The following is a 15293-nucleotide window of genomic DNA, read 5'->3' as shown; positions in this document are numbered from 1 at the left end:
TGCTCAAACAACACCATTTCTTAATCATTGCAGCTAAGGCAGTTGCATTACTGGTTGGTTTGATGTGGGCTTTTATAGTTGAAACAAAATGTACAAAGTCTTGTATATGCTTTATCTAAATTTTTTAGTCTTCCTTCCTTAAATAAGCCTTCATTTAATACCATCTACTGAATCCTTTCTGCTTTACTTGCATTTGAGAGAATTTGATCGATGGATTGTGACCTTGAGAGTGGAGTCACGCATACATTACATGGTTGGCTCCCCCATAGGGTCAAACTCATCTTTAGGACTTGGGTGGCACACTTCAGCTAAGCTCATGCTGCGTTTCTTTCCAATAAGTCCTTGCAATGTGGAGTTGACATGTCTATTTTAAGACTATTTGACTGGTGCTAGTTTTCCATACCTTTGAAGTGAGTTCCAAAACAGTAGTTTTAGCAGTTAGTATAACTTAACGACCCCCCACTTGAAGATGTTATGGGGTATGTCCTTTACTGCTACAAAATAAAAATAAGAAATCACTGGATTTGTCATTACTAACAGAAAAATCTTTATTTGTAACCTCAATATAAGGATATATATAGTACGTTAAAAAACCATGTTTTTCCAAGCCTTTTTATAAGTAAAAAATTGTAAGCTATTGTGGTAGGACACACTTAGATGTTAAAAATTGGAGTGTTGAGCCAGAAATTTACTGTTTTTGAAGTGATGGATTAAAAATCAATCAGGCTCAGGTGGTTTCAGGTAAGAAATCACCTGCCCCCCCCCCCCCCCTTTTCAGTGATCTAAAGGGCTTTAAACTGTTGCTAAAGGGCTTTCTGGCAACTCACATAGAATATTTTGCGTATTTCTATCAGAAGTCAGCTCCAGGCCTTTAAATGAATACCTAATGAATATTTCAGACTCTGTGTCATAGAACTCATTTAGGTTTTAAGGATATTACAGGGTTATATTGGTTCAACAAGACTTTTTAGTTTTTTGTTTTTTTTTTGTACAAACGTTTGTGTTAAGGAGCATCAACAACCACAAGAGTACAGTTGGGCTTGTGTTCAGAAACAGTCTCCCAGTAAACCAAGCCGCATTTGCCCTCTGCCTGTATTTTTACTTACGGAGGCTCTTTTTTCCCTCCTTCCCAGGAGTTTGTACACTTAACTGTCTAGTGAGGCAAGAAATTATAGCATGAAAAAAATCCCGTATTTTATGCATTGTTTTCAGACCTTGATTTTTCTTTTTGAGCCTTGGACTCCTTATGGGAAGCAAACGTCTCAGTGATCTTTAATCGGAAAGCTTTTGAGAGATGATAGTACAGGATTGGATCAAAACACAGGTTGGACACAGCCAGGAGCAGTGTGGCCTCTTTTGCTTTGAAAAGTGAAATCCTTGTGGAACAGTCAGATATGACCTCTGTCTGGCTGAGGGTGTATGGGATTCGGACAATGTGATAAGGAACAAAACATATTATATAGCCTGTAGTCACCAAAAGTATACTGACAAGAGCTCTCTTCACGTTTGGATAATTTTCATTATCTTTGTTTCTGTAGAGTTGTCGAATTACAAGGCAGTTAGATACTAAGATGATGGCTGAGAAATTGAGGAATATTGCTACACTTATGAAATTTGTCAGCAAATGCCAGTTTCTTCCAAACTCCTTTTTGAATTCCATGCAACCCACGTTGGGCTTTTCCTTGATGTCTTTGATGGGAATGATCATGTTTGGCACCATTATAAGAAGGACCATTAGCCACACAACAGCTGATATCATTTTAGCAAACCCAGGTTCTTGTATTCGATAAATCTTGCAGCTGTATGTCAACTGAAGACAGCGATCAATGCTAACGAATGCTAAGAAGATTATTGATAAGTACATATTAATGTAGATGAGGCAGGCTGTCACTTGGCAGTGGAATATCCTCAGCTTCCAGGGTGCGACGCCCAAGTCAACAGTGATTTTCACTGGTAATGCCAGAGTGAGCAGGAAATCAGCTGTAAGCAAATTAATTAAGTATATGCTCACACACCTGTGATTTGTGTTTTTCTGTATGAAAGCCCAGGTTGCAAAACAACTTCCAATAATTCCAATGAGGAAAACTAAATAAAAGAAATATGTGAAGGGCTCCAGGTCTCTGTAAACTGGGCAGAGGGTGGAACTGTTGGTCATCTTCAAGGACAGTAGGGATGACCATCCAGAAAGAACAAAACAAAGACAAAAAGCTCCAAGGAATCTGTTAAAAAAAGAATGAGAGGGAAGGGAAGTTAGTAATTCAAATTAGAAATTGTTTTCTTCAAACACAATCGCATTTCCAAAACCATGGTCGCAGTCACTCTGCTTCTTAGAATTTTATTGGTGAAGTTACTGATGTGTAGATTGGTGGGAACGTCTTCGATTACGAGGAAGAAAGCCTGGGGTTTCCATGGTCTGATTTTGTGATTTTGGTAAATCCCGTGTAGGTTGCTGTTAGAAGAGATATTTTTGACTTCACACTTTTGCATCCTGATAGCTTGTTTGTAACCAGTTGGGTTGGAAGTTAGTTTGTAGAGGAGATAAGTGAACTGAATTTTCTGAGAAATAGAGGAAACAAAAGGTTTGTCTGCGGCTGAGCCTGAATTGCTCTCAGTGTGGCTTCCTGGCTTTTGTTTTCATAGGTTGATAGAACTCTTCATGCTGGAGAAACCTAGGTGGAGAAGGGAGGTGAGAGGGGACAGAAAATTGTACTAAAGTCTAAAAGATTTTTGTTGTGTAACCTACCAGAACAGTTTTACAATCAGAACTTCATTTCATTTTTCTTTTTTAACGGAAGAAGTTGTAGGATTAGCATCTGGTTTTTGCCTGATGTTCTGGATTATGATGGTGTAGACCTCTCCTGTCTGGTTTGGTAACCTACAACCACAGATGACCATTAAGTCCTTGAAAAGTGACCAGTCCAAACTGACCTGTGCTGTAAGTGCTAAGTACAGACTGGGTCTTAAAAAAGATTTAGTGTGAAATATTATAAAGAGTAGTTACTACTTGCACTATTCTTACAATATTTTACATTAAATTTTTAACACCCAGTGTGTACTTCGCACTTACAGCACAGGTCAGTTTGGACTGGTCACATTTCAAGGGCTTAAGGAGTAAAATTGTGCTATTTTATATACGTAGTACAACAATAAAATGTGTCAGTAATTTTTATATTGAGCATATATTGAAATGATATTTTTGATACATTAGGTTAAATACATTATTAAAATTAATTTCTCCTGCTTTTGCTTTTTTAAGTGTAGCTGCAAGATAGTTTTAAAATAGCTTTGTGGTTTGCTTTATATTTCTCTTGAACAGTGCTTGCATAGATGTTTCCTTGTCAGTGTTGGCAAAAAGTTTGATCAAGATTATATTTTAAAGGCTTCTAGGGCAAGGGTATATGATTGTTGGTTACCAAGTTCTCAGAAGAGAAGCTCAGCTATATATATAGATGTATCAAAACATCTAACTTTAGCACTTGAGGGTTTTTTTTTTTTTCTTCTTTCCTTGTGGGTTTCAAGGCAGTCAAGGCCAGATGTGTAAGTTCTGCCCTTGGAAACATTGTGATCATCTCTGATAGTGACAAAGTCTTGTCATGTTTCCTCTAAATCTGGAATATTGGATGATTTATAGCATAAGTTAAACAAACTAGGCTTCATAAACTCATGCTTTTAGGGCTGTGGCACCCTCCTCATGAATATTAAACAACTTCCTTCCTTTGATTTATTGATCAGAAAGAGGATTGGTTTTGTGTTTTAGCAAGAAAAAAAATTCATGTGCAGCTTTTAAAAATAGCAACCAGTAACTTTAGGGGCTAAGAAGGCCACTTCTCTGAAATATCCTTTTAAAAAAACAAAAACTTTAGAAGCTTTTTTGAATCTTAATTCTCCTAATTATTTAATGATCCATTGGGTACATCTTGGTGAAACAAAATGTAAGTGGATGGATAAGGCAGATGTATATAAAGCTTTCTAAATTAAAGAGACACTTAAAGAGTATGTGTTTTCCCATTTCCCTACTTGAGATAGGACTTGAGAGTCCAGGAATAACATCATTCTGTACTAAACTCAGTGAAAGTCATCAAACACACTCTTTGTATCTGGTACCATGACAAATACTTTACATGTACTTATTTAACCTTTTATTATTTCTGTCATGTAGATGTTGTACCTTACCTTTTTTAAATTGGGGTATGGAGGTACCTTATAAAATTAAAAATAGAACTACCATGTGATCCGGTGAGCCTACTATTGGGTATATACTCTGAGTAAACCATGATTCAAAAAGACATATTCACCGCAGTGTTCACTGCAGCACTGTTTACAGTAGCCAGGACGTGGGGCAACCTAAGTGTCCATTGACAGATGCGTGGATAAAGATGTGGTACATATATACAGTGGAATATTACTTGGCTATAGAAAGGAACGAAATTAGGTCCTTTATATCCCTGTTTTATAGATGAGAAAACTGAGGCACCACGAGGCTGAGTAGCACTTGAGGTTGTATAGCTGGTAAACTGTAGAGCCAGGAATTACCAACCAGACAGCCTGATCTTAGAAGCCATGTTCAAAACCACTTTGAAACTGTGTCTCAGTAGTAATAATAGCAATAATAATAGTGGTTGCTGTTGTTTCTTTGAGTAATAATTTTTATTGGAGTATCCTTGATTTACAGTGTTGTGCTGATTTTAGTTGTACAGCAAAGTGAATCAGTTCTACGTATATCGACTCTTCTTTAGGTTTGTTTTTACCTGTGTAAGTCCTTACAGAGTACTGAGTCGGGTTCCCTGTGCTTACAGTAGGTCCTTATTAGTTGTCTGTTTTATATACAGTAGTGTGTTTGTGTCATTCCCAGTCTCCCAGTTTATCCCTCCACCCTTTACCCTCGGTAACCATGAGTTTGTTTTCTACATCTGTGACTCTTTCTGTTTTATAAATAGGTTCATTTGTACCATTATTTTTAGATTCCACATATAAGTGATATCATATGATACTTGTCTTATTTTTATTATCATATCAAACCTTTACTAAGGGCTTACTATTGTCAGGAACTATAGTCTAAAAATTTTCATGTAAAAGAGCAGAAACAAAATATTCATTCTTAATTTTTCCCCTAAATACTAAAGAACGACATTTAGGCTCTGTATGTTTTGATGTTTCATTTTACAGTAGATATATTAAAAAAAAAAATCTCAGTTCTATCTTTTAAGCCTAAACCTTCTTTTCTTTCAGACTTCCTGTTTGTAGTCTCTCCATGCCATCTGCACTGTCTTCCTCCCAACTCTGCAGGTTAGTTGGTGGGATCCCTGCTGTCCTGGGAGCACTTCCTTCCTTCCTTTGTATTTTTTGTTGTGATTGGATTTGGGATTCATAGGACTGCCAGGATGCAGGGAACCCTTATTTATAACATTTGGTCCAGTTCCTGGGTTTGAGGACACTGAGGTCTGGCAACTGGGTGTTGGCCAGGGTTCCCTGGCTTGTTGGAGCAGACCAGGGTCCCACCTTGTTGATCATTTTCTAGGCTCTCTGCTTTTATCCTTCCCAGCCACCATCCTGCCTATTCTAAATGCCTAAAGGAAGCCCTTCAGATTGAAGTCTGTTCTAGGTTTTACTGACATCCTTTTGACTTGACTTTTGTTAATAACCATTTATTTATTAACCATTTATTCTGAACATTCTTTTGTTCTCTGGGTCAAAAGCTAGTGTCAGTGTAGATGAACCCTCATCTCCCACCTTTGTTCATTATTCCTTTACAAAGGTGCTAGGATTTTGCCCTGCTGCTAAGTCGCTTCAGTCGTGTCTGACTCTGTGCGACCCCATAGACGGCAGCCCACCAGGCTCCCCCATCCCTGGGATTCTCCAGGCAAGAACACTGGAGTGGGTTGCCATTTCCTCCAGTGCATTAAAGTGAAAAGTGAAAGTGAAGCCGCTCAGTCATATCTGACTCGTAGCGACCCCATGGACTGCAGCCTACCAGGCTCCTCTGTCCATGGGATTTTCCAGGTAAGAGTACTGGAGTGGGTTGCCATCGCCTTCTCCGAGGCTCTTGTATTTCAAATGTTACATTATGGTCGTAACATATAATGCATTTCTTTGAGTGCCCCTATTGCTCATACAGTAAAGTCTCATTTTATAGATGACTATGTGGTAAAGAGAGGATTAGAGAATTAATTAGCTTTGATCAGTTAGCGTACTATGTATCTGGAACTATGTACCACCTGTGGGTAATTTATTTAAAAATAATTACAGTGTAACTATTCATTCGATAATGCTTGAGAGTCATGCAGGGCCTCCCAGTTGTTTTTCTTGAACCTCTGTCTAGCTTGCAGTGAAGCCCAAACTTCTCATTTAAAATTTTTGGTCATATCAAAAATTTAACAGTTGTTAAATTATACTATAATAGCACTCTGTGTTTTCCATCATGAACTTGAAAACTAAGTGCTTGATGAATATATTTTTTTAACCAGTTATTAGCCTATGGAAATCTGAGGTGCCTAGGTGTATTCCAGCAAAATCAAGAAGAGGTTTCTAGTGTTTACTTTGTTTGAGAGTGCCCATTGCTTAGAACCTCGTGAGATAACTCATTAGTTGTTCTTTACAGAAGTCACAACGGAATTTTCTAGAAATTACCTATCGCAGTGTTTGTAGAGCCCTGTTGTGCCCTGTGGTGAAGAACTACAACACAGACTTCATCCGTCCAGTTTTAAAATCGAGTTACTGACTAGTTAGGCTTACCCATCAGGAAGTAGTATTCAGTGTTGTGTGAATTAAGCTGTCTTTCTGAAAGGGATGGATGAGGTCTTCAGGTAGAAGAAAATTACAGTGTAGTTCACACTGAGAATCTATTTGGAGTTTAATAATAGGTGCCTTCTTGCACAGCAACCTTATTACATGTTGGCATTTTCAGCTCACATGGTTTAAGCACTGAAAATCATAGATTTCCCTGCCACATAAAGACACTGAATATATTAAGTATTTAGGAAGACATACCTGGAGGTGTATTCTCTGTGCTTCAGCGGGCCTTGCTCCAAGTCTTCAGAGAAACATGAGCTGTTTGGCTAGCTTCAGTGGTAGTAGGCCCGCTACAGGACTGCCGGCTGCACTAAACATTTCCTTTCCTTTTTGTGTGGTTTTAAAATGTTGCATATTGACGTAGATGAAACTGTGGTTTGCAGATAGTTTAACTGTATTTTTTTCTTCTCTTTTTTAAAAAATATTTTACCTTTATGAAAGCCTCAAGAAGTTCTTTTCAATTTTGTACACGGTTTCTTCAATTAAGATTTGTTTGTTCTTTTAGAGGAAAGATTTTTATTCATCTGTTGTAATACCTGTGTTTTTTTGAAATCACCCAAGCTTTGCTTTTCATCATAATGATTTTAAAGAACGCCAATTTTTGTGTCTTGAATGGTGTTATGAGTTAAAGATAGCAGGTGTTTGAGCAGAATTTCTTTAGTATATATACTGATACTCATCAGCTTTCAAAATTATAATTTAAAAAATTGTTCCAATTTTAATACTGCTGTGAGACATCTATTAACATACAAAAATATGGTTTAATAGAGTCTGATACAGTGTATTTTTTAATTTATCTTCATTTTTTGTTCATTTTAGAAGAATCTGGAAATAGAAGAGGACAATCATTATGTACAGAGATAGTCATGGTTAACATTTTTGCTCCATACATTTTTTGGCTTTGTTTTGTTTATTTTAATCAATTAAACTTTTTTTTAGCTGTGCTGGGTCTTTGTTGCTGTGTTCAGGCTTTCTGTAGTTGTGGTGAATGGGGAATATTTTCTAGTTGCCATTCATGGGCTTCTTATTGGGGTGGTTTCTGTTGTTGAGGAGCACTGGCTCTAGGGTGTACCAGCTCCAGTAGTTGCAGCATGTGGGCTCAGTAGTTGCGGCACACAGGGTTTATTAATTATCTTGTGGCATGTGAAAACTTATTAAACCAAGGATAGAACCCATGTCCCCTGCATTGGCAGGTGAATTCTTAATCACTGGACTACCAGTGGTGATGTCTGATACATACATTTTGAATTTTTTCTGAGTATGCTCACATCATCTCACAGAGGATGAAGTGGTGGGATGGCATCACTGACTCAATGGGCATCAGTTTAAGCAAACTCAGGGAGATAGCGGAGGACAGAGAAGCCTGGCATGCTGCAGTTCATGGGGTTGCAGAGTAAGACACAGCTTAGTGACTGAACAATAGCATGCCCACATAAAAATGTTACTATGTTGTGCACACTGTTTTATAGTTGGTAATTTTTTTTATTAAAAAATGTATTGGACCTGTTTTTTGAGTTACGAGAGTAAACCTGCAATGTACTTTTGTCAATTTGGCCACAACAGCATAATGAATTGAGACAGGTACTTAATAATTAATAACTTGTATGAAAAGGGACCCTCTGGTGTACATTTAAATTAGATAAATGTTTCTTCGTCCTTTGAGGGAGTAAGTTGTGTGGTCCAAAGGTGATTTGTCAGGGCAAATCATTGCCTGATCATTGAGGGTGGGGTCTGGTTTTTCTGTTACTTCATTGACCTGGTGGGTACTTTGGTTTTGTCTCTTTTTCTCCTAGTAATTCTTAGTTTTCTAAACAATAGTCAGAAGAAGCTTTGCTAGGATCTAAAATGGATTCCTTTGGTATTCACTCTTCAAAAGCAAAATCTCTAAAAGACTAAATGAGAACTGTCAAGCTGGAGGGAATGTAAGGTGGATCTAGGGAACTTTTGAAAACAGCAGTCTTCAATAAGGTCACTTATGATGACACTGTCCACTGGTCTCAGATACACTGGTGGTCTTTCAAATTCAGGTAGTTATTATCATTTTGCAAAAGAATAATTTTTATATATATTCACTTAGAAATTAATGGGAAAAAGCACCAATCTTTCTCAAACTTTGTATTTGATTTGGGTTAGGAACCAGTGTTAACTTTCATCATAATACGAAATGCTCTCTCTTTTAAGACACTAATACGTGCATCATTACTGGCTAGGACTCACTGAAAAATACACTTGTATTTTGTAGTAGTCAAGTTAAGTGAGCAGTTATGATCAGGGTTTACACTCGCTGGGGGATGGTGAGGGTGGGATGGAAAGAGTTTGATGAGATACAATTGAGTGGTGACTGGTTTTAAAATATGGTATGAAGAAACGTTGGAATCAAAGGTTTTTGGCAAAGTTTCTTTTTCTTTTTTTTTAGTTAGACATAGTCATATGTGTACTTCCCTCTTCACTTTGGGGTATAGATAGGATTTGTGTGTGTTTACACATGTGTGTGTCTGGGTTGCCAAGTATAAAAGAGCTGAAGTCCCTTAGTTCTCCATGTTCTATTTCCTTTTGGGAATAATGAGAAACCAGTCTTTTAATCGGAGAAGGCAATGGCAAGCCACTCCAGTACTCTTGCCTAGAGGATCCCGTGGATGGAGGAGCCTGGTGGGCTGCAGTCCCTGGGGTCGCTAAGGGTCGGACACGACTGAGCGACTTCACTTTCACTTTTCACTTTCACACATTGGAGAAGGAAATGGCAACCCACTCCAGTGTTCTTGCCTGGAGAATCCCAAGGAAGGGGGAGCCTGGTGGGCTTCCGTCTATGGGGTCACACAGAGTCGGACACGACTGAAGTGACTTAGCAGCAGCAGCGGCAGCAGCAGCAGTCTTTTAATCTGGAAAAGGGCATGGCAACCCACTCCAGTATTCTTGCCTGGAGAATCCTATGGACAGAGGAGCCTAGCGGGCTACAGTCCATGGGGTCACAAAGAGTCAGACACGACAGAAGTGACTAACACGACACGCAGTCTTTTAATAGTGAAACTGAGCATGTTCTCCTCATTCCTGACAGTGAGCTTGAGGCAGCCTGGAGTTTTGTGCAGGTTTCTTCACAGTGTAAGAAGCATTCTTGTTTGGCCTGCTGTCCACTGTTGTTTTTGTCTTTAAAACTAGTTCCATTTGAATTTCCATAAATCACTTCTTTCTGTTCCATTAAGGACAGATGCTTGTCAGTGGGTATTTTCTTAGCGTTCTAGGAAATTGCGTATCATCACTAACCCATATTTCAGAAACCCAAGTGGGAAGAAGTGAGGGGAAGTTGTTTTTCCCCTACCTCGGTTGTGGCAATACTTTTTATTTAAGAAATGACGAAGCGTTTACTTTAATGAGTATTTTGTATATTTAAAAATTGAAAGTAAATTGCCCCATGAGTTGACAAAAAAGATCTTTTTGTAGTTTCTCCTTTATCCACACAAATGATAGTTTTGATCTTGTTGAATGCAAGTACCAAACGACTATATTTCAATAGAAACATCATTTTTAATGTGTAACATTCTTAAAATTTGCTTTTCAAACATAGCATGGTAGCCTTTGGAATTAATAAGGGAGGGAAAAAAAAAGATTGTTGGGGTATGTAGCCACTGCCACAGCCAGGGACACACATTTGAGAATTTATTTTCTTTGAAGAAATCTGTAAAATAGAGGAGCTTCTTCTCTTTACAGATGGGGAAACTAGGACATGAGGGAAATTGAGGCCTTGCTCAAAGCTGCACAGTTAGACCCCAGTGTTCCCCAGCACTTAATTATTCTAGTTCAAATGAAAGTGTTGGATGGAAAATGTGGTTACCAGGCTGCCAGGTCAGTCGTATCCCCCTCCTCCCACCTGCAAACACACACACATTTACTGTTTACAACTGTTTGAACTTTAGTGCCACTGGGCAGTGGAACAGGCACCTTTGTGCCACACTTTCCTCACGGAGTTTGCAACTTGAGATGTTAACAGCTCGAAATAGTTTGCATCCTCAAGTTTTTAAGTGATCTTCAGGTAGAAGGCTATTCTTTGGTTAACAAATGCCCATATCTGGAGCACTTCTCCAGCAGCTTCTGTCGATCGGAGTCACCCTTCTCTCTGGAGTCATTGTGCTTTAGGTTTGCATTTTGAAAGTGGTTTTTAAAGGTGGATAATCCCTTTTCCGACCTGAATTAGTCCAGAGACATTCTTTCCTAACTCTCAGATTGGCAGCTTCAGATCTGACAGTGACAGCTGTGATTAGACAGAGTAGTTTTAAAATGAGATGTAGATGCAGAGTTGCTAACAGGTTACAGTTTCTTTTTGCACTGTTTATTTTCTGGTTCAGTTTTCCCTTTTTAATGAAGTGAAGGGTAAAAATTTGGGGATATTTTGAAGACGGAGGTGTTTTGCACCTTCTTAAAATGTGAATTTGATTGTAGGGGTGGCTGAGTCTATTGTGTCATTCCCCTGTCTGGTGCTTTTGATTTTCTGCCTTTTATTGGCTGCACAGTGTTATCTGATCAATATACGGTTCATCTTATCTTTCAGTTGGGAGGTGTGGCAGTGCTGTTTGGTCCATGGTTATAAAATAATTAATAACTGGGGAAATCCCTTAAAAAGAACTTTTAAAGGTTATCTTGTGTTATCTTTTTAGTCACTGGAGTTCTTCCCGCCCCCTGCTTGAGTATGATATGATCCATTTCTTGTGCAGTTTGAGTAACAGGTTTTTAAAGTGCAGGATACATTTTATGGACACTGTTGTTAATTTCCAGGAGGTTTTTAGAGCAATTCTCCCTTGCCCTTGCTATATGAATCTTTGTTTTTTGGTCAAGTGGTTAAGAAAAATTCTAATAACTGTTTCTTGACTATAGGCTGCCTCCTTAGCTTGCATTCTCCAGAAAGTGTTTGTTGCTTTTAGAAGGTCACAGCATAGAAGGCAAGGTAAGGACAAGACAGGACTGAGGGGTTGCAGGTGAACTCTGAGCTGTCAGAGCCCGTGGGGATGCAGGAAGTGGTCTTTTGACCAAAGGAGGTGAAGAGCTGCTTCTGAGAAGTGAGGGAGCGGAGGTAGGCTCGGGGAAAGATGCACACAGCTGGGTTGTGGTGTGGGGGGAGGCTGTTTGGAGACTCTCAGTCAGGCTGCATAGAGGGTGTGTGTGCAGGGTCTGTGTGAGAAAAAGGCTGAGACCAAACCTCAGAGCCATCTGGTCCATCTTGGATGCTTTAGTTAGTAAGCGGTGGAGAGCTCAGGAAAGTTGTGTGAGGAGAGGTCAGTTCAGTAGTACCAGGTGAGTCTGCGGGCATTGGAGTATGTTGGGTTGGATTGAGAGGAAAAGTGGAAGACAAGATCCAGTTTGGGGATCTCATAGTCTTTTTAGGTGAGAGGCAATGAGGATCTGGAATTGGCCCAGAAGAGATGGGCAGTTGGGAACGACTGTAGAGGTGAAATCGCCGAGGAATGGGCCTGGCGGGAAGCAGACTGTGGTCTTAGTTCTGGGATGGGAAGTCTGAGGAGAGAATCTGGTTTAGCAGGTAGAAAGACAAGTTTGGTTTATTGCCTTACGGTGTTTTTAGTGTTACCTTATTATCTGATATAGCATAATTTACTTTTTATTTTATCCCTTTTCATTTTACTACCACAAAAGAAGAGCAAGTAGCTTCCTTTTATTACTTAAAACTAACACCATGGAAGGTGACTGGCGAAATAGTACAAACTTGGGCCTGGTTCCATCAGCTGCAGCCCTTGCACCTGCCCTTTAACGGAACCCATACCGACAACTGTGGATATTCAAGTCTGTCAGCCAACAAGTCTCTTATATGGTACAAGCCTAATTTTAGTTTTTTAATGGGGTCACTTACAAATGATAAAAGCTTTCCACATTAGCATTGCCTAAAAGATTAATCTAGAGACTCTGGAAAACACCCTTAAACTAAGCTTTGTTTCCACTTAAGTTGATAGGAAGTTTGTGCCATTATTTCTCTATTCTGTCCTTTGTCCTGTTGCTACTACCTATGTGTTTGGACTATGGAGAAAAAATAAGCTTTATTAGTACAGAAAATATCCATGACATCAAGAGATGTCATACAAATGATAAAAATACAGATTATAAACATAACAGATTATCTACCCAGAAAGACATGGGATTTCCTTTGGGTCACAGCTCTGTGAGGGTTTGTGTGTTGGGGTAGGAAAGATCTAATACCTTGTGGTTTTCAACAGTAAAAGCTGCTACTTCCTTTTGGTCCCCTATTCTCTGTAAGATTTCAGTGACATAGGGATCACCACTTTATGACAGTACATCCTCCTGATAGCTTATGGTGAACTGTGTCAGATTCGTGGTCTCTGAAGAAGATTTAACTTCGGGACCAGGGACCAGGCTTGATCAGTCAAGAGCTTTTGTATAGCAGAGTTTTATTAGAGTATGAAATGGGACAGGGAAAGCTTCTGATACAGACATCAGAAGGGGGATGGAGAGTGCCCCCCCCTTGCTAGTTTTAGCTAGCTGTTTTATGTTTGTTAGAAAGCTATCAATCAAATAAGAGAGACACTTCAAGGCTGACTGAGTTTCACCTGGCCCTTCTCTCACAATATGCATTTTTGAGATAGGATGGCACAGGTGTGTCATCCCCCAGCCATAAAACAATTGATATGAATAGTGGTTTGTTGAGCTGTTATCAGCCAAAAACTAATTTTTGGTGGAATCAGTTTGAAGAAAGGTAGTTTCCAAAGCAAATACATAGTTTCATTAACATGACTTAAGAAAAACATTTCTGTAAGAAAAAAGCATTGATTAGGTCAAGTTTTGAGAAAAGTTAAGTTTAGGTGGAGCCAGGTGTCATCATGGCAACACAGAATTTTAAGAGAAAAAAACCTGACACTTGTAGTTTGTTTCCTCCTGCTGCTTAAGGGAGAGAGAAAAAAATGTCTGACACTTGCTGCCTATTTCCTCTATTTGAAGACCCCTGGCCTTCCTGCCTGTTAACCTCTCACTCCTGAAAGAAGCACTTTAACAAAATGTAGCTTGTCTTTGCCATAAGCCAGTTTTCAGAATGCTTTATTTCATAGCACTGCTTGTACGAAGTGATTCAATGTTGTATATTTTTACCTGCAGCAAATATGTATTACAAGTCTTTTTTATATACTAGCACATATTACACAAAATAATATAAAAACTAGTACTGATCTCAGAAGTTTCTGGATTAATCCACTTTTGCTGTTGCTCTATTGTTCTATTTTTTATTGTAGCTGTGGACCTTTAAGTTTCTTTCTTAAAAAATGCTCCTTGCTTTTATTTACCTAACTTTTCAATATTTGAATAAACTTATGATCTGACTTCTAACTCTGATAAATTTCTTACAGAAATTCCTCTTGCTAAAGTCTTAAATGATCTTCAAAAGTTAAATCCAAAGATTTGTTTGTAGTCTTGATCTGAATTCTTTTCTTCAGTTTTTAAATTGAAGGGTAATACTGGTTTCAGGTGTACAACATAGTGTTTACTTTTATACAAGAGGATCACCTTGATATGTCTGGTTTCCATCTGTCACCAATGAAAGTGAAAAGTGAAACTGAAGTTGCACAGTCATGTCCCACTCTTTGAAAACCCATGGACTGTAGCCTACCAAGCTCCTCTGTCCATGGAATTTTCCAGGCAAGAGTACTGGAGTGGGTTGCTATTTCCTTCTCCAAGTGATCTTCCCGACCCAGGGATGGAACCTAGGTCTCCTGCATTGCAGACGATTCTTTACCAGCTGAGCCACAAGGGAAGCCAATATTATTGATTAAATTCTCTCTTGTACGTTATATTCACATCCCATGATTTATTTACCGTATAACTGGAAGTTTGTTGCTGCTTTGATCCCTCACTTGTTTCACTAATTCCTCCCCTCTGACTCCCACCAGTTTGTTCTTGGTCTATATGTCTGTCTGTGTATGTGTATGTGTATGTCTCATTTCTTTGTGCATTCATCTATTGGTGGGCACTTAGGTTGCTTCCATGTCTTGACTATTTCAAATAATGCTGAAGTGAACATAGGAATGCACGTATCTTTTAGAATAAGTGTTTCTTTTTTTTTTTTAGGGAAAAATACTGAGAAGTATAATTGCTGATAGTTCTATTTTTAATTTTTTTGAGGAACTTCCATACTGTTTTCCATAGTTGCATTACCCATTTACATTACCACTGATAGTGCGTGAAGGTTCCTGGCCTTTTTGCTTTGTTGTTTATTTCCTTTGCTGTACAAAAGTTTTTTAATTTGATGCAGTTTGTGTACTTTTGCTTTTGTTTCCCTTGCCTGAAACATATCCAGAAAAATTGCTACAGCCATTGTCAAAGAGTGTACTGCCTGTGTTTTCTTGTAGAAGTTTTATGCTTTCAAATCTTAGATTTCAGTGTTTTATCCATTTGAGTTTATTTTTGTATATGGTGTTAGAGAATAGTCCAGTTTCTTTCTTCTGCATATAGCTGCCCAGTTTTCTCAACACCATTGATTGAAGAGGCTGTCTTTTCTC

At 38.6% G+C, this 15293-nt stretch overlaps 2 protein-coding genes across 2 annotated transcripts in view; one reads left to right on the top strand and one right to left on the bottom strand.

Moving 5' to 3' along the window:
• MED12L (mediator complex subunit 12L) overlaps positions 1–15293 on the top strand; it is a 378565-nt gene that overhangs the window by 129117 nt on the left and 234155 nt on the right. The gene's annotated exons all lie outside the window — the stretch shown is intronic.
• GPR171 (G protein-coupled receptor 171) lies at positions 1196–7111 on the bottom strand. The gene is made up of 2 exons (XM_055411697.2): positions 6988–7111; positions 1196–2219 (listed from the first exon to the last, which is right to left on the bottom strand). The coding sequence occupies exon 2, from the start codon at positions 2153–2155 to the stop codon at positions 1196–1198; it is 960 nt and encodes a 319-aa protein (XP_055267672.1). The 5' UTR covers positions 2156–2219; positions 6988–7111.

The sequence above is a fragment of the Moschus berezovskii genome, chromosome 1, assembly GCF_049115385.1.
Source record: "Moschus berezovskii isolate FMDL1 chromosome 1, NW_MosBer_1.0, whole genome shotgun sequence".
In the NCBI taxonomy this organism is placed as follows: Eukaryota; Metazoa; Chordata; class Mammalia; order Artiodactyla; family Moschidae; genus Moschus; species Moschus berezovskii.
The sequence above is the reverse complement of the archived record's forward strand: the minus strand, read 5'-3'. Positions and strand labels throughout refer to the sequence as shown.

Bases quoted from the DNA above. Each gene is read 5' to 3' on its own strand.
- GPR171 (XM_055411697.2), bottom strand. From the start codon at position 2,155: ATGACCAACAGTTCCACCCTCTGCCCAGTTTACAGAGACCTGGAGCCC.